General features: G+C 35.4%; 1 protein-coding gene across 1 annotated transcript in view; it reads left to right on the forward strand.

Moving 5' to 3' along the window:
• The first annotated feature begins 875 nt into the window (after positions 1–875).
• The window catches only part of LOC143346033 (icarapin-like), an 84,822-nt gene continuing 61,189 nt past the window's right edge, over positions 876–24,508 (forward strand). The window contains exon 1 of the mRNA XM_076773754.1: positions 876–1,130. Within this exon, the coding sequence (XP_076629869.1) occupies positions 1,064–1,130 (67 nt within the window). The 5' untranslated portion in view covers positions 876–1,063. The remainder of the gene's footprint in view (positions 1,131–24,508) is intronic.

Raw genomic sequence — 24,508 nt, forward strand, 5'->3', positions numbered from 1 at the left:
ACTGAAATCAGACATCCAGAAGATTCTATTAAGCGTCAGCATTTTTTGTATCGAAACCTATACAAATACATGGAAAAACACTGTTTTGATAGTCTTGTTATTCAAGCGACAGTTATCGTATTCCATCGTTATAAAATTCTGTATAAAAGTATTTCCCAAACTTAGCCTATTCGCGGAATTCCTCAATAAAGGAGCACTTTTACCATACCCTACAATAGAATTAACTCTGCGGAAGTCGCGGTTAATCTGACAGGTATATGCGAAATCGTTGTATAAATATTTTTAAACAGACACATCGTAGAACTTGTCGATCCTTTATAACTCTTTATAAATTAAATTAACGTTTCGTTGCCATAACTGTTTTCTTTTTTTAAACAATATATTTACCATTTCATGTTGTTCGTCAAAACAATACACAAAAATAAATACATAGGATCACAAATAGAAACCACAAGTGTGTTTTTTAGGAAATTTATTCGATACGATTCAACAGTAAATTAGTACCGAAAGAATCTTATTACTCGATTTTCAAACAAAAAATATAAATAAAACACTGTAACATTATTTGTGATGGATGCTATAGTTACAAATTGACTGTAGACTTTAACTGTAGATTCTAATAAAAAAGGGTTAATTTACAGTGCAAGAAAGTGTATACGATCTGCAAAAGGATCGATCCGAAGTGCAAAACCTGTATCTTTAGAAGTTAATGATAGCACAGGTGCGCTCTTTTTGTATCCCTACCGAGAAAAACCGCGCTATGAGTCAAGCGTCGCGCCGTACGGGTCACGTGACTAACGGTATCACGTGGCCAGCGGACGGAGCGACACGATTGGCCGACCGGCGACCGAACGAGCACATATAGAGTGGCGCGAGACAAAAGTTGTAACGCAAAGCGTCAGCGAGTTTCAGTGAGCTGGTGCCGTGAGTGACCTTGATCCACTCGCTAGTTTCGTGACAGTCCCGTTCGCAGAGGCCGAACCCGCCAGTATTAATCGAGTTATCGTCGCAGATACTTACCCGAGGAGCTTTCAGACATCGCAAGCATCAGGAAGGAGAAAGAATGAAGACCTTCGGTGGCGTTTTACTCGTTGCGGCGTGTTTCGTCGCGAGCACGCATAGCTTCCCCAGTGAGTACAGCTTGAATATGTTTGAATAGTGGGTGATCTTTCGTGCAAACAGTTCGTGCAAACAGTTCGTACGAACAGTGCGCGAACGAAGGGACGATTTGTTAGAAAGAAATTAGGGTAAAGAACGGACACCTGTTCGTTGTTTGTCTTGCCGTGGATTTCTGAAATTAATTTTTAGGCCGATGTACCATCGATTCGTGTTTCGAGGTTCTCTTGACGATTCTAACGTTACCGAAGAACACACAAGCCTGGAAGAAGTTAAAGTGCTCCGGTCGAATACCGCGGAAATTGCTAAGGTCATATTCGTGATCTTGTCGCGTGACAGCTGAATAAATGCTAGTTCCGAGCGAAAGGAGCATGCGTGCACGGAATACGTGAGGGGGCGAAATATATCGACGGGGGGTATAGGGTGCTCGAAAAGTCACGTTCGTTAATCACAGTCTGTTTGTTGTACGTGTACGGAACGCTCGATTCGGGACCGAGGGACTTTTATTTTTACTTCTACTTCGACATTAGAAACCCGGATTCGATAATGTCGAAACATTTCGGCGCTAGTTAGCGATCGAATTCTGCTTGCTGCTTATTGGAGAACTTAAATCGAAACGTTTCGATGCGTGTCGCGACATTAGCCTTTGCTGTTGATAGTTTACAGTATATTTCTATTCGTGAATCAAACTTTAACTTTTAATACCGATCTAGTAATTGTCGTATTATGTATTTTCTTTTCTAACATCTTTTCTATGACATAATTTCTTTAAAAATGTTTTCATTTCTCAAATTCTTAAGTTGGCGATCGAATTCTGCTTACTGCTTATTAAAGAACTTAAATCGAAACAAATTCGATGCGTGTCGCGACATTAGGGTTTAAAAATAACCGATGAAATAAACCGATCGGGCGCAATTGACTCATCACAACAATCGTAATAACTCGAGCTCCAAAATAAAACCTATTTCATCCAGACGGAACACATGTTGTTTTTCAATGGCTAATCGCATAACTGATTTGACGTCACGCGTTTGATATTTAGCGCCCATTACTAACAGTTGTATTTCTAGAACTTTCTTGGAACGTTCGGGTACTCATTGTGTTTTACATATACTTTGTTTTTAGGTTATTACGAATAGAAGATAAACAAAATTTCAGTGATACATTAATTACCGTCTGTTAACCGTTTAGTCAATGGCAATGAGTTTCAAAATTTTAAGTAAATCTTGTTATTGAACTACGATCGTCGACTGTAATATTGCCTGTTTTTGCAAACGTTCTGCTAGAAACGATATTTCGTACAATCAACGATCACTGTTTGACAACGATACAACTGAATTATTTGGTTTCCAATAATTCCTTAAAAGTATTCAAAATTCGCGTTTTAAAGGAGGACGAACGAATTGATTTAGAAAGTCGAAAATCGACTCAAGTAATCATTTTTTAGAAAATCGACTCGGAATCGAGCGTCCCTAGTTTAAATTGTAAATGTGAAACACTAATACTCGAAGAACGAGTTTATGTATATTGAAATAATATCTACGGTATTTATTGTAATATCGTAAGTACATCGATTTTCGGTTTCTGGTTACGTAAACGTGCGTATATTCGTGAATGGCCACAACTTTTCTTGTATTGAGGTATTTTCGTAGCAAAACGGAGTCATCTTACTATAAAACTTCGCAAATTAAGAGATGCCTCCCTGCCGTTGTTTTATGCAGTTTTATGTGAAAAGTTGTACGTGGTATGATATTCACGAGTAATTTCCTCTCGCTCGTGCTAAGTAAGCGGGAAAATTGCCAATTGGCATATGTCTGCTTTATTTGCACCACGGTATTATTCGCGAGCCTGTCTTAATATGGCGTATAAATTAAAGTTGTTGCCATACATATTTACTGGCATTGCAGCTTCCTTACACGGTCTGCTAATAAAATTACGCGGCGAATTATTTATTCAGTTTCTTTCTCATAACAGAGAATGATTATTTAATAATATGAGTTATAATATTCAATCGATTCCTGATGCAAATCATGCAAATTCGTCTAATCCTACAATATAGATATTACTATTTCGTACTCGACGATTACTTTCATGGTTTCGTTTCGTGAACTGGATAAACAGAATTTAATATGGAGATTAATAGCCACCTGCAATCATTTAAATTGTGAATAATAAAAAAAACATTCATTCGTAACGTTAATAAAATTTATTGCTGCAAACAATTAAATCTGATGAATTGAAAAAATATTTAACGTAGGTTATTTTGATCGTTTCTATTATTTTATTAAATTCAAAACGGAACAATTATTCAAGTTTATCTTTTTAATATTTTCATTAACCTCAAAATGATAGAATGATCAAAACTAAATATATATATTGAAAAAATATTTAATGTAGATTGTTTTGATATATTCACTGATATTGTCAGTGGCCATGAAACAATTACGACTTGTTCAGTCATTATTGATGAAGTAATCTAATGCTTTGATCATCTACATAGGGGAATGAAGTTTTGAACTTAATGTCTATGTACATATATATATATTGTATATATATGTATATAGACATTAAGTTCAAAACTTCATTCCCCTATATATTGTATATATATATATATATATATATATATATGTATATAAGTATAGTTGATGATTACTCCATCAATAATGATTGAAAGAGTCGCAAGTGTTTCATGGTCATTAGCAATTTTAGTGAATCAAGTAATTTAATCTATTGTTTCGATTATCTACATAGCGAAATAAATTGTATTAAAAATACGATAATTTCAGTGGTATTAATATACTACTAAGTGATAAAGTCATCGAACAATATTTCTTATAAGCAGACAATTTTTTGAAAGAACTAAGACTTATTTATCTTTTCTACATAAACTTGAATTCTCTTTAATAACTATTTAAAATATTTTATAAAATATACGCGAACAGACTTTGTTCCAAGTCTAATTAAATCTTAAGATGGTTCGATTAAAGTAAAATTTAAATGTATTGTAAAAAGTTATTGTTTTTTAAAATTCAGAACGAAATTTTTTTTTATAATAATATTACTTACTAAAGGAGCCACGAATGCAATTACGTCGTTCTTCATTTTCGATTTATTTTAGTATGTATAATCACCCTGCATAAACAACTGTTTGTTCTGGGTTAAATTGTTTAATTTACCTACGCTGTCAGAGACCAAGAAAAATTTGTCCCATTGTGAATTTTTCAGAAAAGCAACATGGTCGTCAAGTTTCTTTTTTTTAGCGGATCATTTGGCAATTTAATAACATTAATATTGTAGATAACAAAATTTTTCTATTTTGACGAGAGTTACACCATAGGCGGAAGCCATTGCTCTGATATCTTGAAGCATTGTTCCAAATATCGCGTCACGAAGGAATTCGCACAGAATGTCACGTCGAAAGTACTTGGGTCGTTTATGAGACAGAAGGAGGATAGTTCTTGAAGCATCCCCGGACTCTAGATTCAGTATGAAATTCACTTGGAGCGTGGATTTTGCTAATTAGCACTGACGTCGTTTTTGCAAGCCAGAAGAACAGGGGAACTCGTTTAATTACCGCTATTTCATTCCGAAGATAATTGTTCAGATGAATTTCCGTCGAACACGAGTTTACTCCTTGTAGTTTTCATCCAAGTTTCCTGTCAGTCAAGTTTTGTCGCGCGTGCTTCAGGTGCCTTGAATTCCCCCGATTATTCCGCAAATATAGGTCACATTGTTGCCAACGACCAGCAGCGATAAAGAGCTGTACAGTTGTAAGAACGACGTTACTGCACGATAACCATTACAGCAAACATAAAACGTATTTAAAGATTTAACTATGTTGTTTCTGTTCGATTCTATCTGACCTCAAACAATTTTCATTTACTTACAGATAAGGAAGCAGAGAGTATACGAAGGTATTCTGAGAAAACGAAATAAGTACGCCAATGACTGAACGAACATTAAAAATAATTTTGTTTCTCTGTAATGTTGTATTTGCAAGTAAAAAAAAATCATTTTCTGATCGGAAAAGACCAGCACGATACAGCCAGAGTTAATATTTTATAACGTCGAACGGTCGCGGAGGATATATCAATTTTCCAATTATATAAATTAGCATTACGTAACGTTGAATAATTCTAACATTAATCCGATTAAATATTATTTAAATAACTGATGCATCGAGATCACTTTAGAAACGGAATTATACAATATATCTGAATATGCAACTGGCTTTATCTTAAAAGGGACCAATAATCGATAAAATCGGTTTATTTTGTATCAGCAATTTACTTCCGCGTTTCGATTCAGTGAGGAAACATGGATAAATTATTCAAAGAAAACAATTTATTTGAATATAGATCGTCTCATGGATTGAGAACAAAATATATTTGCTACAAATTGAAATTTACACAGCGCATGCAATGGAATCTCCATAGATGTTTCGGTATTTAGAGTATTCAGAGTAAATTTGTGGACCGTGCCACATTATATGTAAGTTCACTCGTACTTTGGAAACACGCGATTGTTATTGCGTTTATTGCTATCCTTCGATGATTCACTGTGGCCGGAAGTAACTAGAGAACTTATTGCTGTGTTACCGAAGCTTACCTTGGATTCTCGCTTGTTACACCATTTCTCTTAATACCGTGCACTTACAAGTTTCTGATCTATGTATCTTCGTAGCTACAACGCAATTACTAACCAAAATATACACAGAGCTTATGGTCTATGACAAGATGCTCGCGATTGCTCGTTAATGTAATATTCACAGCACTTTCTCAACAAACAGCCGTTTTATATTATACAAACAAAATGTTAATTCACGGTATGAACCGTACTTACGGTTTGTTTAATCTCCTCATCTGAAAAAATTATCTCAATAATTCAAGGATTACGTGCACCAAAGTATCCAAGAAAATTATATACTCAACTTGTTATATAAGGTTCTATTTATAACTGGTTGAACGACAATAAATTCTAATATTAGTCGCATAATTATTTTTCGTTCTTGAAAGATAAATGTCTTGTTTGACATTAAATATTACACTCGAAGTTTACGCTAATACTGGTTGATTAAAGTACAAGTGTGAGTTCCATTTTACCTGCTAAATTCAATGTTTGTCTTCAACATTCTAAGAATCCTTCTAAATTGTTTGTCCTATTTCTACTGTGTTGTAAATATTCTATATAATATTCTTTAATTTATGTAATTTATTTTTTTTATTTTAATCGACATTAGATTTGTTGACATTAATTGCATATATTTTTAGTGAAACCTGTCACGTTGATGGTTATTTTAAAATTATGTTAGAATATATATGCAATTTTATATTACGATTTTCGTTTGAAAGAAATTTGAAAAGAGAAAAATACACAAATACTTTTGTAAGAATTTGTTTTGGTCAAAGCACCGTAATGACAGTACATTATGTAGAGTTGCATGAGCGTTGTTGGAGTAGGGCAGTTAGAATTTATTGATTGCATCAGATAATTTACACAGCAGTTAAATTACAGTTCAGCGTGCCAAAATAGCTCCATGCACGACAATAATCATCTGATACAAATCCAATTGAACACCTGTGGGAGGAAATAAAATGACTATTCTAAACAAAAAATATGAACTGCCAATTCCTTTAATTTGTGCCTTTTTACAAACTATTCCAAATTTTCCAATAATATTTCCTAATTTAACAACCTCTTTCTGGATATAAATTACTAGCTTCATTCATGTTTTTCGCTTAAAAGCTGACTATTATAAAAACATAATATAAACTGCCAGGTCCCTTAATTTGTGACTCTATACAAACTGTCTAAAATTTTCTAATAATATTTGTTAAATTAACAATTTCTTTCTGAAAATAAATTACTAACTTCATCCATGTTTCCCACTTAAATTTATCTACTATTATTACAAATACAATATATTATGAACTTATTACTACGTCAATCTTTTTAAGCACCAATTTAAACGTTCATCTTAAACCAATGTCCTTATCGAAAGTTTCGTCGTCATAATTTTAAGTACCGTTTATGTTTCGAAAGTCGATCATAAACTTTTGTTGCTAACAAAACATCCTTTCGGAACTAAACGCGGTGGTGTTAAACTTTTGCCCGCCACTGTACATCCCTTTTCTGCGATTCCGTCTCTTCGATCGTCCAACAGCAAAGCGTCCACGAGAAATCGTGCCTTTTTCTCTGAAATCCGCGTAATGAAGGCGTGTTCGCTTGTTGCGTTCAATTGAATCGTGTGCATATATAAATGAGTTTGCACAACGCAATCTCTAGCCAGAATTTAATTACGTCGTGAATAGGATACGTGACTAATTACTTCCGACGTCGTTCGATCATTAATTAGTTTATCCGCCATATCGAGCCTGTCCATCGGTATTGCTTTTCTTTTTGCACAGGGGCCGTAGCCAGCGTTCAATCTCCGCTTCTTCCTCCACACGTGCATACGTATTTACGCATCCGTTGGAAACATAAATGAATGTTTGCGCTTCCTCGCGCGGTTTCGTGTCACGCTCAGTTGCTCGGTTTATTGTGAATGTACCTTTGCTCGCTATCTACCCAACTTAATAACCTTCTGCGATGAAATTACATACACAACGACGAGAATACGGTCGGGTAAGTGCTTGCACGGGTAGATCTGAATTTTGATCTTTAAACCACTATCAGCGTGGACTCATCTATTCCACACGCGCATGTGAGACATTTGCAAACAATTTGGCCTGAGAAATTACAGTACTTCGAGGCGATGATCACGTAGTTAGAAAACTTACAATGTCCAAGAGAGGCCTGCAATCGCCCCACGTGAAATTTTTAGGGCGTAAAATTGGAATTTTGACATGTCCTTTTTCTCCACCGAATTTTCGATATTTTTGAGTTTCTTGCAACTGGTAGATCTAAATTTCAATCTTTAAATCACTATCAGCGTGGACTGATCTATTCCACACGCGCATGTGAGACATTTACGAACAATTTGTCCTGAGAAATTACAGTATTTCAAAGCGATGATGACGTAATTAAAAAATTTACAATGTGCAGTTGAGACGTACTATCGCCCCACGTGTGGATTGGAATTTTGAAATTTCTTTTTTCCCCGCCGAATTTTTGATATTTTTGGGTTTGTCTGCAAACAACGGAGCGAAAAACTATATTTTTACAAGTTTTGTTTGCCGGCCAATGTTTGTTCCGCCACGAGTCGAAAATGACTCGATGTTTCGATTAAATTGTACGGTACACGAATAAAGCTTCCAAACTTAGAAAACAGATTTCTGCATATCCGACTTTGCTCGCGATAAAGTATTAAAAAGTAAAACAGATTTTTCTGAAACCCAAATCCAGTCGAGCGAAAAATGTAGTATTTTTATAATTCCCTTTCCGTTGGAAGCAATTGGTAATAATATTTATAATGGGATGAGTCGGTATAATATTAACTGTAACTGTTCTTTCGATTAAAATTCTCGAAATGTTTATTTCCAAGCACGTTTAAAAACACTCCAGTTGCTAATGTGTATTTCGAAATTGTATTATCGTTTCGTGAGACAAAATTCGAAATACTTCGGGGATTCTTGTACGTATGTTCGTAACATGTCGATGTGAAATATGCATGGTTGCGGAAGGAAATCATTCCCCAGTAATTTTATCAAGTAAGCATTTTTACAAAACTCTGTTGTAAGCTGAAAGTGGTTATAACACGTAATGAATACGTTTCCGGTTGCATGTTTGTACGACTCTTTTTCATCGTTATAACTCGATTATAAATTATTTAACAGCGACAAGAACAATATACGTTTGAATTTGTATATATTAGTTTACAAAAAATCGATGCCTGAAAACTGTGACACATTAATAATGTTTGAGGATCTCCTTTTCACCCGTTTTGTCTTTATTCATCCATTGGTGATATTGACATTCGATCAGCTTGCTCACTTAGGCATTTGTTTTTGTTTACTCTCTTGTTGGACAAAGTATAGTTTTACATTTTGGTTTTTCGTAATAGATTTTCAATAATTGCTACAAAATATTCATACAACGGTTATTTTCAAAACCATTTCAGGCTCTGCTTATTGTACATACAAACAAATACAAAATATGATCTGGAAATGAGTTAATTTAGAGTTTAAAATATGTTCGTAGAATCTCTTTTTCCTAGCGAACACGACACATCGAAGATCCAATCACAGTTGCCATAAAGCAATTCCATACAAACAAACAAACACATACACACAAAATATAATCTGCAAAGAGGTTACTTTGGAGTTCAGAATATGTTCGTAGCAACTCTGTTTCCTAGCAAACACGAGTCATCGAAGATTGAATCACAGTTGTCATAAAGCAATTCCATACAAACAAACAAACACATACACACAAAATATAATCTGCAAAGAGGTTAATCGTTTTAAGCTCTGCCCCATTGTCACCATTGTTACTGAGGGTTAACTACGTTCATATTATCCCAAGTTTCCTCTTAATAAATTTTTTTCAAAATGGCGTACCACAATTTGAACAACACTGTATTCGAAGAATCGTAGGTTGGTGCAAAGGAGGTACATTTGGGACATCTCTGTTCCCCAGGCAAATCCCCACGCATCATCGAAGATCCAATCACAGTTGCCAGTTGCCATAAAATGTTTTCACGTGTACCCACACGAATGAACACACACACACACACACACGTAGAGAACACGTATAGTTTTGCTCATCGCACATCATCCGCGCAAATAAACGGTTACGCCGGTTTGCGGTATATGGACGCACGTGTGTGGGCTGTATGCGCGCGCACTCGATCCACGGTGGCCGCGGTGCAGTTTCATTTCACGTTCATACCTACCCCCGGTTCGTCCCAGCGTGTATACGTTCTATATCCGTACACGAAGCGCAGCCACGGATTATGGCCAACTCGTATTATTTTCCTGTCGAGAACAGCCCGGCCGGTCGGTTGACGTAGTGGCGTTCGGCTCGCCTTGAGTGGCAGTGGCAGCGCACAATATGCGGCCATTAGGTATACTGGCCGCGTCGCTGCACTACCGCCTTCGAGTAATTTAAATGAAAAAAGGGGTACACCCCCTGCACTTTGCCCTGCCCGCCATGCTTTTTCCCCGTTGATGATCGTCGCATCCGTTTGCCCGTACATTGGGTCAATTCTATAATACCGTCGGTTCTCTCCAGGAGGGTCAGTTTAGATCACGGTGATCAGCTACGTTATCAACGATTGAGTTTATGATTATGGGAACTCTCTGGACGCGCGATAGCCGCCGGACAGCGGAGACAGAGGGCGGGAACGATAAGATAGCCATGGTATCTTTCAGACAGCTTATCTCGTCACCTGTGCCACTCGTTAGGGTTCAATACCCGGCTCCGTTGTTCTGCCCTCGAAAAACTGAATTCACGAACGTTCATTAGGGTGGTACTTAGCTACAGAGGTTAAAATTTTTTTTTTAGTTTCTTTTTGACGCACCCCCATAGATTGTGACACAACCGAATGTAGATGTGCTACGTTTTTCCGAACGATTATTTTCAATTGAAAAGACAAAAAGACACATACGAATATGTGTCGAAAAATTATGTTTCTTTACATCGTACTAGGAAAAGGTTCTTTTCCTTTTTTCACGAGAATTAATAAAAGCCGCTTGATTGTTGGGTTAATAGAAGAGGAGATCCCAGAAACCATTTTTCAAGTACACAGTCATAGTTTTCTGTTCTTTTTGTACGCCAATTTTCATGTAATGAGCTTTGATCACGATCAAGGCACTTGTCTTGAGATCCAACTTTATTTCCCGTACGTTGTAAAATAACACACACAATACTTGTCTACTACTAGGAAGCTTTGTTTCAATAATTTCACTTTCGTCATGCCCCAACAAATATATTTTGTCAGAACGTAATTCTTAACGTTGACTAACTAAGAGACACTTCTTGTTTCTATGGCCTTATCGTTGAAAATAATATACAAATATTATTAATATATACAGGGTGTTCGGTCACCCCCTGGGAAAAATTTTAATGGGAGATTGTAGAGGTCAAAATAAGACGGAAATCAAGAATAGCAATTTGTTGATGGAGACTTCGTTAAGAAGTTATTAACGTTTCAAGTTCCGCTAGTACTGAATTTTTTTCTTGAAAATGCGCAGAATTTTGGGGATATGTCTAATCACCAAAAATGATTATAATCGACCCTTGCAACCGAAAATAATTTTTTAGAACAATTTGAAATTTCTTAATTTCGCCGAAAAATTTCAGCACCTACTCGAATTTTTTTCTGGAAAGTGCACAAGATTTCGGGGGTGTGTCTATTCACCAAAAATGATTATAAGTGACCCAGCAACCAAAAATTTAATTTAATTAAATTTAATTATTAAATAATTTAATAAATAAAAAATTTAATTTAATTAAATTTAAAAAGTTATTAAAAAAATTTAATTTAATTCTCTAGAATCGGCCATTAAAATTTTTCCTAGGGGTGTATATCTGTGTATATCTGTATATCTAAGAATTTTACTTCTATTTAAAGATATTCATTAATACTTCCTACTTCCACCTATAATTTAAAAATTTTAATTCAAATGTGGCACAGGTTCCCATTTTCCAATCACTCTCAAATTTTGCACATGTTATTTTCTCTCTAAATGTCATAATTTAGGAGGGTAAGACCGAACAAAATCGGAAGTCGAAAAATAAGGGCCATCCTAATATGTACTATACTTTTGTACTCCAGACCCTACGTTGTATAGGATTCTAAGTACAACAATGAAAATCACACTCACGTTATTATTTTAGACAAAGGGAATTATAATTTCACTAAAAAATATCTAATAAATATGATACAAGTGCATTCGATTCTAACGCGAAATCATAAAAATTTCAAAACTCTAACTTAAATGTGGCACGTGTTTCTGTTGTCTAATCTCGCTGAAATTGTGCACAGAACTTTTTTTTACCATGTGTCAGAATCTGGGCGGGTGCGTCAAAAAATAATCGAAAGTCGAAGAATACGGACCACCCTAGCGTTTATCTTTCGTTAAATGGGTTCGACGGGCTCGATACAAAATATTCGTATTTTCGCTAGTTATTCGTAGTACAGTAATCCCTCGCTAACGTTCGCTAACTCGAATCCGCAACGCAAACGTTGTCGAGGGAGGTGTAATATTTGGGGAATTGCCAGAGTTTTTTTTTTAAAGAATTACGTTTCCTGTTCTTGAGAGTTTCTTTCAAGGATTTAATAGATTATTCTTATCGAATATTTGCATTATGTATTGTACTTTTTTCTCATTTTTATCGTTTTTACTATCGTGAAATGTATATAATTTATTTAAGATTTCTTTTCTAATTTGTAGCCGTGAGAACAAGTATGGCCTTGTTTGGTATCATTTCCATTGGAACAAACTCAGCAATGCGATTAAAATAATATCCTAATTATAATTTGGAAAATGTAAAAATTTCATTTTTGTTCTTTCTACTTTTCATCTCAACGGTTCACCAGAAAGCCGTTAAATTTTGAATGTTAACTTCTCTACAGTGAATCCACATGAAAAAATAAGCCGAAAATGTAGAATGACATTTTTTTTACGGAGCTGCGTTTTTGAATAAATCGATGTTAATCATTCGTGGAGTAAGTGAAATCGTGTGCTCCACCAACATTTAACATCGATTTATTTGAAAAAGAAGCTCCATACGAAAAAATGTCACTCCACATTTTCGACTTACTTTTTCACGTAGCTTCACCCCCTTTCCGCTTGTACCACCAATTCGGTAACACCCTGTGTATGGAATATTAATACCATTCACTTTAACGAAAGAAAAATGTTATTGTCTCTCTTATGACATAGAAAGTATCAGCTGGTGGTGAAGTCACTTTTATATCTAGTTTATTCAAACAAGATATTAGGGTTATCTAAATACTTAGCTTAACAGCCGTGCTTTGGTTATTGACACAATGGTTAAGGAAAGATTTCAAAAATTCACCGGGTGTTTGTCCGTTGAATCGTTTATTCGACTTCGACTGGAGGAAATTAGTCGAACTGCCGGCCGAAATGTTTCTGACACTTCGGCAGGTTTGGTAGTAGCGAGCTTTCTGTTTGTTATCGTCGAGTCCGAAGTTGTCGTTGCAATCCTCGGCCGGAATCACTTGAAGCTGCATTCCAGACGGTTGTTCATACGCGATGTTTGGCTCCCCCCAGGGGAAACGTCGAGCAGCGCGTTTGAATTAGGACTACGACTACTCGAATAGTTCACATGCTTGATAAAAACTAAAATGCTACTAATAACATTCGATATATATTACTATTCGAATACTTTTCACAGAAGATTTTTTTTAAATTAATTCTGATTCCAATACTCTTACAAAATATTGTGCAACAAAATGGATATTCCACAAAACACATACATATCTCGATTGAAGACGAATTTCTATTCTGTAAGATAAATTTGCAAATGTCTGAATATTCTTGTTACCTTAGAATTGTTTAATTCTGCATTTCTCTCCTACTGTGTCCATTTTCAGGAAAAATATTAAATACAATAGTTGCTCGGTTTCAAGGGGGAAATACAACTATTTTATTTATTAAACGCTTTCAAGATTGTTTTAAGAGTAACTTTGTTTTTTTAAATGGAAACCAATATTTTTATTTTCACTTATTTCTTTCGAACCCTGATAAAATGTAATTCATAAGATTCCCTACTTTAAAAAAAACAGATGAGTGTTTAATTGGAAAAAAATATTTTGTAGGTTCATTGATAAAATTATACGTAAAACAATCGTGTTTAACAATGATTAAAATATGTATAACCAACGAAATATTACTAAACGCGTATTTTTATAACCATCAGGAATTATAATGCAAAATTTCAAGAGACTTCCATCTTGAATAGTTTCATAACGATACAAGTGTTGTTTAGGAAAAGTATGCAGTTGACAAAGCGTTCAGATACACTAATGTTAAAATTACACTATAAAGTCTTCTTTCGAATTATCCACGGATATCATCGAACCTATACCAATCAAATAAACGTTGTCCCGACGCGTGTTCCGACCGGTCAAATCGAACTTCGATACGAAGAGGTCTGCTACTTTTTCTTTCAATTAGTTTCGAAAAAGTTGCGCTGCAACATCGATAAAGTTCCACGAATTGCTTTAGTTAATTAAACCGTCGATTAAATTTGAAAGCATCAAACTGTTCCGGGCGCCGTTGGTCGAAACGTTATTTAACTTCCGCGACGCTTTCGTGCCACAGAGACTCGCGCAGAAAATTTCGAAGAAGAACGTACGAACGTTATGCATTACGGACAACCGATACGGAAGTTTCAACACACGGTCGACGGTCGGATTTATAATTCCGTAAACTGCGCGAGGACAATACTCTGTACTCAACGGGACATGAGATACTTACATCTGCGAAGTACCCGGTGCCTAGTGTCCTAGATAACTTGCGATGTATCGCTAGAAAGGACGTGTTACGATTGAACTTTTCTTCTGCCTTGGAACTACGTACCTGCAACTTGCATTTAAGTCGAAGCTGAAAGGACGTTATACGTATTTGAAAATCAATAAATGCAACGGGGAATTATAGAAACGGGGATACAATATCAGGGCTTGGAAAATCTAAACATGATGCATTAACTGACTGCCACAAACCCCTCAAATTGACCACAAAAACGAAATTTTGTTTTCAGACAATTGGGAACTAGGATAATTTATCATTTAATTCATTTTTACAGCCTCGTTAAACTTCAATTTTATTTATATTTTTCCATTTTCTGTATCATACGAAAATCATGCAGTTTGTATAAAAGTTACATATGTAACAAACAAAGGTTGAACATTTCTATTTTACTTATTCTCAATGTTTCTCACTTCCTGTAAAAGTTCAGTGAAATATGTATTTTAAGCAGATAAAATTCGAATGATCAAAAAAAGTTAAAGAACATTTTCATTTGTAATTATCTTCCAGTATCTTGCAGGAAAAATTATACAGGGTGTTCGGCGTTACCCCTGGGAAAAATTTTAATGGGTGATTCTAGAGGCCAAAATAAGACGAAAATCAAGAATACCAATTTGTTGATGGAGGTTTTATTAAAAAGTTATTAACGTTAAAAGTTCTGCCCGTACTGAATTTTTTTCTCGAAAATGCGCAGGATTTCGGAGTTATGTCTATTCACCAAAAATGATTGTAATTCACCCACGCAACCAAAAATAATTTTCTCAGATCGATTTGAAATTTTTTAATTTTGACAAAACATTTAGGCACCTACCCCCCTGGGTCGATTTTTCTTAAAAATTCGTTTTTTATTTTTAATAAATTTGTTTGACGCGCTACGGAAATTTTGTCTAATACTTTTTTATAGGTACCCATGAGCACTAGTTCAGAAAAAAGTTTCACTGACATATATTCACTATAGTAGGAGTTATAGCTGTTTGAAAATTGGGCCATTTTTATTGGGTTTTTCTCATTTTGCGGGGTCAAGGAATAACTTTTCAAATACTTTTGTAATTTCCACATATTCTTCACTAAAATACGCGTTGTTTGCATTTCGAAATACGAATATTGTCCAATCCGTTCAGGAGTTATGACATTTTAAAGCTACGCATTACTACGCGGGGAACCATTTCATGCCTCAGATTATATTTTCTATGAGTTAATTTTTCTTAAAAGTGGGTAGGATTCGGGCGTATGTCTATTGACCAAAAATAATTGTAATTGACCCCTACAACTGAAAATAATTTTTCCAGAATGATTTGAAATTTTTAATTTAATTTTTTAATAACTTTTTAACAAAAACCCAATCTAGAAATTGGCATTCTTGATTTTCGTCTTATTTTGGCCTTTAGAATCTCCCATTAAAATTTTTCCCATTGGTGGCCGAACACCCTGTATATTTAAAAATTCATTTTCAATATTCGTGTATAATATAACCACGAATAACTTTACTGGAAAAATTTGATAAGAAAATTCTTCAATTCATTTAGTACCAACAGTGCTTGTAAAAAACATTTTTCGAATAATTTTCTTATTACAGAGGCTATTATTAATATTTTCTTTGAATAGCTTATACTTCCATTCAAACGCAATTTAATATATGTCGTGATTCATTGCCTGTCGTTCAAACGATACTTTGATCAACAAACATGCATACGAAGGGTGAAATCTCTATTTAGACCCAAAGGAGCATTAAATGTAATAAAGTTGCATACGTATACCAGTCGCTTTAAAGTAACACAAGTTTGTACATCGGTTCGCAACTGAACGCCAATTTCAGTGGACTTACGACATATAATAAAGTTAATGCGGCATTACATAAATGCGTTACGTAACTATCTGCTACAATAATATAGAAATGTGGCACGTATAGTGCTCCTCAAAGTATGCAGAGTATATTTTCGTGATTATGTGGCTTCGCAATACATCTTGTCAGCCGGCGAGGTTCGTTCGTGGAAATAAGTGGTAAAATTAGGGCTTTTCATAACGAATCGTTTCAGCGAAATACAAAGGGACGAGCAGAGGAAACATGACGCTAGAATTTCGTACGCTAATCATGCGTATTATGCAAGCACGACAACATATAAATTTCCGCGCTCCAGATAGAATTAAATTTTAATCTTTTAACTTTATAATCGGTATAACTTGTAGTTTCATCCACTACGATACGTCGAGCGTCACAAAATTGAACGGGCGCGTAATTTTCAAATTACGTCACATCGCTTGGACGTTGTTTTTCAAATGTTTTTCAATGTTCTAGGCAATCAAAAATAAATTACCGTCCGATGTCCGTAAATTGACAATTAGCAACAATATTGCTGATCAGAGGAAGCGATAAATCTTTCCGAGAAATGGGTAGAATAGTTGGACAAAACTCGTTCTACGCTTCGGAAAATTGTAAATCAATAAAATCGAGAACAAGTGATTTTAATTTTTAAAATGAAATTTTAAAAAAAGAGTAAAATAGTAATCCAGTTTCTTTCTACAAAATATTAAAAAAGGAATTTTCTGTTTAAAACGGGAACTAAATTTGTTTAATATACTTAAAGGCTTAACGAAATATGTAATATATATAAATATGTAAATATATATATTTAGCTTAAATACTGTATTTTAATTTGATCAGATATATGGGGCCATCTTGTAATAATATGGCGGCAGATTTGAAAATTGGGAGCCACGATTGCAATTCGAAGTAATCAATAAATAACCCTGTTAACATACGTGTACACTAAAATAAGTGTATAGTTATATTTCTAATTTTATTTAAAAGTTAATATGCTTAAGTAAAGTATATATTTTTCACCCTCAAATGTGCGTTAAAATTAATTTCTTAAGTAACTGTTGTTATTAAGTAGAAAGGAGCTTGCAGTAGGAAAAATAATGCAAAATATTCGGGTCGATCGAGTTGTAATTGTAAAATGAAATAAGATAAAATTGCAACTTGATGTAAAGAAATTAGTGGACGTGAGTGACCTATTCAGCACATGATTGTCAAGGTACTCAAAACGAACGTCAACTTCTCTATCACAGTTTCATACAGAGCGATAAATAAATTATCCATTGGCAATTTCTATCGTTATTGGAACAATAAAAGAGAGACATTCTATTTCTCTGAAGAGGAGAGAGGAAAATTGAAACTCAGACAATAATATCTTTACGAGCAAAACAGGTATACAGGGTGGGGCGTTAACTATGTCCACCTTGAATATCTCCGTTATTTGTAATAATATGAAAAAATGTTACATACAAAACTTGCACGGTACAGAGGGGACACATTGTGAGACAAACATTTTTCGTGTGGATGGAGGCATAGAGGAGATTTCAAGGTCATCTTCATTTCTTTAAATGATATGCTATATTTTTTTTATTCCGATATGATAGCGAGTGTTGAGACAACTTTATCAAGCTATCCTTGAAGGTCATGCAAGATCAAATGTGGTAGTAAAATAAGCTTTCTTACACTACAGAAGATGTTCGAAATGGTGACCGTTTGCGTCAATGCAAGGTTGCAATCTTCGTATCGCAGCATCACGTGCCTGTCTTATTGTCTCTGAACTTATTTTAGCACATGCTGCAATTATCCGTTGTTTCATATTTTCTGGTGTAGTGGGTACTTCTTGATAAACAACATTTTTCAATGCTTCTTAGAGAAAAAAATCTAACGAAGTTAAGTCTAGAGAGCAAGCTGGCCAAGAAACTAATCCTCCACGTCTTATCTATCGATTTCGGTAAAGTTCGGTAAATGCATCTCTTACTCTCCGAGCATAATATGCTGGTCATCCGTCGTGCTGTAACCACATCAATTGGCGAATGTTTAATGGTACATTTTCTAATAAAATCCTCAATGTATATCGTATAAAGTGTTCATATCATTCGCCAGTAAGATGTCCATTTATAAAATGCGGTACGATTACTTGATCATCAACGATTCCGCACTACACATTAACTGACCACTGTCGTTGATGCTCAACTTGTCGTAACTAGTATAGATTATCGGGACTCCAATAATGCATATTATGCAAATTGAGATTTCCATGGTTAGTAAAGGTAGCTTCATCGGTGAACAGTATTAAAGAAATAAATGTTTCATTCATTTGTATTTTTTGTAGAGCCCACTGACAAAATGTGACACGATTCATAAAATCCGCACCGTGTAACAGTTGATGGAGACTAATATGGTATAGATGAAATTTATGTCGTGCAAAGATTCGTAGTACGCTCCTTCAACTGATAACCGATTCACGTTCAATCTGCCGGAAACTAATCTGCGGGTTACGAGTTGCAGTTGCAAGAACAGAAACTTCATTTCTTTCATCAGTTGCTCTTTTACGACGACTGCTCTTAGAAGTACCCAAACTTCCGGTTTCCTTTAATTGTTTGCACGATCTTTGAAATGTTCGGTGCGAAGGATGTGTACGGTTTGCATATCGTTCAGCATATAAAGCTGCAGCTCTTATCGAATTTTGTCGCATTTCTCCATAAATGAGGATCATATCCACTTGCTCTTCAAAAGAAAACTCCATTTTGATAATCATACTGTTGCTTGATTTAACAATCCACTGAGACTGTCTACCGATATTTCATGTCATTGTTACGAACTGCCGTAATGTTTACATTTCTAGCTACACGCGATGGGTTGCCAACAACATAAACAATGTTACAAGACCATTCGTTTACATGCAAGTAAGGATCTATGAAGTACAGCATGTTCTAGAATAAGTTCAGAGACTATAAGATAGGCACGTGATGCAGCGATACGAAGACTGTAACTTTGCATTGACGCAAACGGTCACCATTTCAAACATCTTCTGTAATGTAAGAAAGTTTATTTTACAACCACATTTGACCTTGTATGATCTTCAAGGATAGCTTGATGAAATCGTCTGAACATCCGCTATCATATCGCAATAAAAAAAATATAGCATTCCATTTAAAAAAATGAAGACGACCTTGAAATCTCCTCTATGCCTCCATCCACACGAAAAATGTTTATATCACAATGTGTCCCCCTCTGTACCGTGCAAATTTTTTATGTAACATTTTTTCATATTATTACAAATAACGGAGATATTCAAGGTGGGCATAGTTATCGCCCCACCCTGTATATATTATTATACAGGGTGTCTTAGCATCGGTGGTACAACCGAGGTGGGGGTGATTCTACATGAAAAAACAAATCGAAAATAAGGAATAAAATTTTTTCATTTGAGGTTTCGTTCTCGAGAAAATCGGTTTTGAATATTCAGCGAGTACGCGACCACTTAACTATGGCCTAGATAGATGAATCTCGATACAGACTTTTGTTTATGTTTCCACTTCTGTACATTCCTGTTGACATGACATTCTGAGCACTTCTCACAGTTTCATTTGGTGTCTTAGTATGTTATTATCTTCGGTTTTGACTAACAGTTTCTATCAATCCTTCGCAATGAGTAGATATACAAATCGAGAATACCCCACCACATTTTTCTCGAGAAGTTAAGAATTTATTAAATGAACTACATGAAGTTTGGATTGGCCGTGGTGGTCCAATAAACTGGCCACTAAGATCCCCAGATTTGACACCCCTTAATTTCTATTTATGGGGTCATGTTACATCAAAAGTGTACGAGGAGGAGATTACAAGCCTTCCTCAACTAAAAGCGAGGATCGCTTTAGTATTTGAAGAATTAAAGTCACAGAATACATTAAAATGCGTTCAAACGAATTTAATTCGGCGAGTACAGTTGTGTATGCAGCACAATGGGCAGCATTTCCAACAATTTTTGCATTAAAAAAGTAAATTAGTAACTAAATTACATGTCTTATTGTCATTTAAATTCACTCTAAATCCATAGGCAGAAATGAGTAATACAGCACATCATCTTGATACTAATGATATTGGTACTACTTGTAAGTGACATATGACTTGTATCGGGATACATCCATCTAAACCATAGTTACGTGTACTCGTACTCGCTGAATATTCAAAACGGATTTTCTCGAGAACGAAACCTCAAATGAAAAAATTTTATTCTTTATTTTCGATTTGTTTTTTTATGTAGAATCACCCCCACCTCGGTTGTACCACCGATGCTGGGACACCCTGTACAGGAATAAATTTCAAATTATAACCGTCAGCTACCTGTTAATAACGAGTCGACAGTAGCCGTGATACAATTACAGGCACATTTTATTACGAACGTTGTCGCGTGAAACGCCGGTACGTAACGACGTTTCGAGGGAGAAATATCCGAACATTATCTTCAAAATATGTCGTAAACTACGTTATAATGCGATATTAAACATCCGTGAAGAGCGAAATCGTTGCGTGTTTTCCAGAGAAGGAGAGATAATGAAAGTATCCTTAAAACGTTGCTCCGTTGTTCGTCTAACAAGATCTTAATAAGGCGTGAAAACTTTTCAGCGTAATGTAATTTCGTGAAACTTTTCACGCTAAACTTCTCGTATTAACGCTTCGATTCGCGCCGCCGGAGACGACGGGATAACACCTACGCAAAAAACGATTGATTAAACAGACTCATAACGAGATCGACGAATGAGAAAAGCGAGTAATTTCGCTGATCGCTGAAGTCGCTGTAGGAAACATTCTTTAAAAGCGAGTTACGATGTAATAGAGATCAGAATTCGTATTTTCGTATTTAGTTCTAAAAACCAAGGAAGATATTTTAATACGTTGACGAGTCATTGGAATTTTTGTTTAAATTACATATTATTACAATACTAAAGTAAGATCAGTAGATTTGTATTATTTTGTAATTTTTCTTTTTCATAAATATTTAAACTGTTCGCTAATAACAATGTTTTTAGCGATTTTTCAAATTATTCTTCGTTTTGTATTATATATTATTTATTATTTCTAATTAAAATATTAACAGAAAAAGCAACAATTTTTTGATTTAAGCCTGTAGGGACAAACATTATCCTGAAAATTATGGCACAACCGGAAAGGAAGTGAAAAAATAAGTCGAAAACGTGTAATAAATTTATTCATACGAGACTTTGTTTTCGAAGAAATCGACTTTGAATATTCATGGGGCGTGCGCGCAATAGAGTATGACAAGTAGAAATAGTAAGTAATGGACAAACGTACCGCACAAACTTTCAAATTCAATTATCTTGAAGACGAAGCATCATACGAAAAAATTTCTTGTTTGTTTTCCATTTATTTTTTCATATAGAATCATCTTTACGAATGCATAGTGATTACAGGCGCACTCTACATATTAATTCTAAAGATAGGTGACAGTATAAATACTGAATCGCTTGTTAAAACTTATATCATAGAATTATTAATTCGCGTATTAACCTCTTTTCAGTTGTCACCTACATTTCAGATATATAATATTTTCCAACGAAGATGACCTAAAAATTAAGGTCGAAAACGTATCGAATTGAAATGTCTCGAATACAGGTGGCTCGGAATCGATACAGATAATAATTAACTATATTGTCCGATCGGCAATATTTGATGTTAATATTTGTTTAATTTTGCATGATTTTTAAACGGCTTAATTCAAGTGATAACTGATATCCAGAATCATGGATAAATAAATAAAAACAAATACCGAGAATAGAGATAATCTCATTATCGGGAGCGGAACAGGTCGATAAAAGATTAACTACTGTATGTGTTAACTATGAGCAACATTTCAGTCAGAAATAACATACTTCTATTGCCGTTATATCGATATCTCGATGATACCTTTTGTTTATATGTATTGCGTCCATCGCACAAAAATTGTCAGAAAATCGCTCTTACGAAAGTAATTGCCATTCGAACTGTATCGATATTACAAAAGTTGTCGATAAATCAATAACAACTTGTTCTGGTAACTGTACGATGCTATAACACGATTCTATAAAATTGATAGGTATCAATATTAATTAACGCGTCGGTGGATTAGCCACGTGTAATGAGTAGAATCCGAGACGCGTTAAAATTTCAAAACAGAACGATATTTTATTTACTGCAGAGAAATCGTTCGCATACATTTGCCGTTGTAAAAAATATACGCACGTAACCGGTTCAATGTACAGGGCAATCGCTATTTCGATTCTGTGCTGCGTACAAAGAATTATGGAAGCGTTCGGTCAGTCGACAGACAATCCAATTACCGGCGAGTTGCGAAGCCATAAACTTCGACCCCTGTGGCCGCTAACTATCAAGTAATTATGAATAGTCGAGTGCATATCGCACGTGAAAATCGGAATTGAATTGGTTAGTTGGGAATTCATTTAGAACCAATCATAAGTCCCGTCCTCTATTATCTCTCCCTTTTTTGCCTTTTATTTCTTCATTCGCTCAATCCGTCGCATAGTCGGTGGTCTGACAATAAAAGGGTTACAAAAACGTATAGTACGCGAGAGATAACGACATGCTGACAGAAATGCGCGAAATAATTTCGTCTCGATAATATGCGATGTCCTGCGATCGATGTACAGTAATAATTCTTAAAATGGACGTCGATCCAAGGTTGGCATGTTCAACTTTTATACAGCGGAGGAGGAATTCGACATGAGCAAATATTTATATACAACGATATCGTTCAGCTTACAAATTACGTCCAGTGTTCATTTTAAAAATCATTACTGTAGTTAACTCAGCTTTTCTGTTTGGATTTGTTTAATTCAAAAGAAATTCCATTTGCTCATAACGAATTGTTTTATTTACGAAACAAGGTTGGGAGGAATAGGAATATTCAACTTACGAATCACGTGTTTATTTTACGAATCATCGTGTAGTCGAAAAGAATGAAATTCTATGTGCAAAAACAACTATAAATATAAAATAAACCATCCGAATTTGTAAGTTTAATACGATCTCATAATGAAATTTATCGTACAATACGAGTCGAGAAATGCAAACGAATTTCTTTTGCAAACAACTCGACTTCGATGCATTCGATAACATTGCTAATTTTCAATGTTTTTACGGGCAATACAGTTTTTGGTACAGTTCTACTCTAGCGATTAAATTCTTCTTTTAATTGAATGTTGCTGCCTTAGTGACGCTCTATTCCCGGAAGTCGGCTAACGAAGATACTCGAAGCGGTTCGAACGCAAAGTTGCCAAGTTCGTTCATCGCGGATTCTCCCTAGAGAACGTCTAGAGTATTTCATCTATTTCGCGTGGAACGTAATTTCTGCGATTACAATTAAACGCCGGCAATAATATATCATTATTTGAATTCCAGCGAGAGGTATATTCTGTCTAGCAAACGCGCGGCACGTGAACGCCGTTGAACCGATAACGGTACATAATTAGCGATTCCGCGTGTACCGTGTAGTTAGCAATCCGCGAAAGACGTATGAAGTCACCAAGGAAACAGTTCGTGTAACGTTGACTCATCATTGTCGTACTCCATCGCGCGAACACATAACGTGCAATCTCTTCCATTCGTTTCTCTCGATTTTCTCCGCATTTCCGCTTTTCTTTTCGCGGTATAGCCGCGGCAAAGAATCGATGCGGTCACAGAGCAAATGCAGATTATCAGGTGTAACGAGAAATTCCATCGATCATCGTTTAATTCTCGTTGTCCTTGCTCGATAAAAACTAGTACCCGAGATGTTACCACCAACCGTATCTCGCCTCGGTTAATTCGTTTTTGCTCGTTAACGCAAGTATTCTTCAAATTCTACTTCTCTAAACCGGTATAACGCGACGATGCACTTAAAGTTCAAGTGCATAAACGAGTCGTTCCGCGCGCTACGACGGGTGTCTGTTAAATATTCGTCCCAGCAAACGAAACTATTTATCGCCGATAGTACGTGGAGGAATTCATCGTCGAACACTCGACTCTTGCTCTTGCGAACAATGGCGCATACAGTCGGTAAAAAGACTCTCCGTGCATGTCATTAGCATTTCTTTAGCGTTCTACAATTTTAAACGATGAAGGGGATACATAAATGTTA

This window comes from Colletes latitarsis, chromosome 10, assembly GCF_051014445.1.
Source record: "Colletes latitarsis isolate SP2378_abdomen chromosome 10, iyColLati1, whole genome shotgun sequence".
NCBI classification, from domain to species: Eukaryota; Metazoa; Arthropoda; class Insecta; order Hymenoptera; family Colletidae; genus Colletes; species Colletes latitarsis.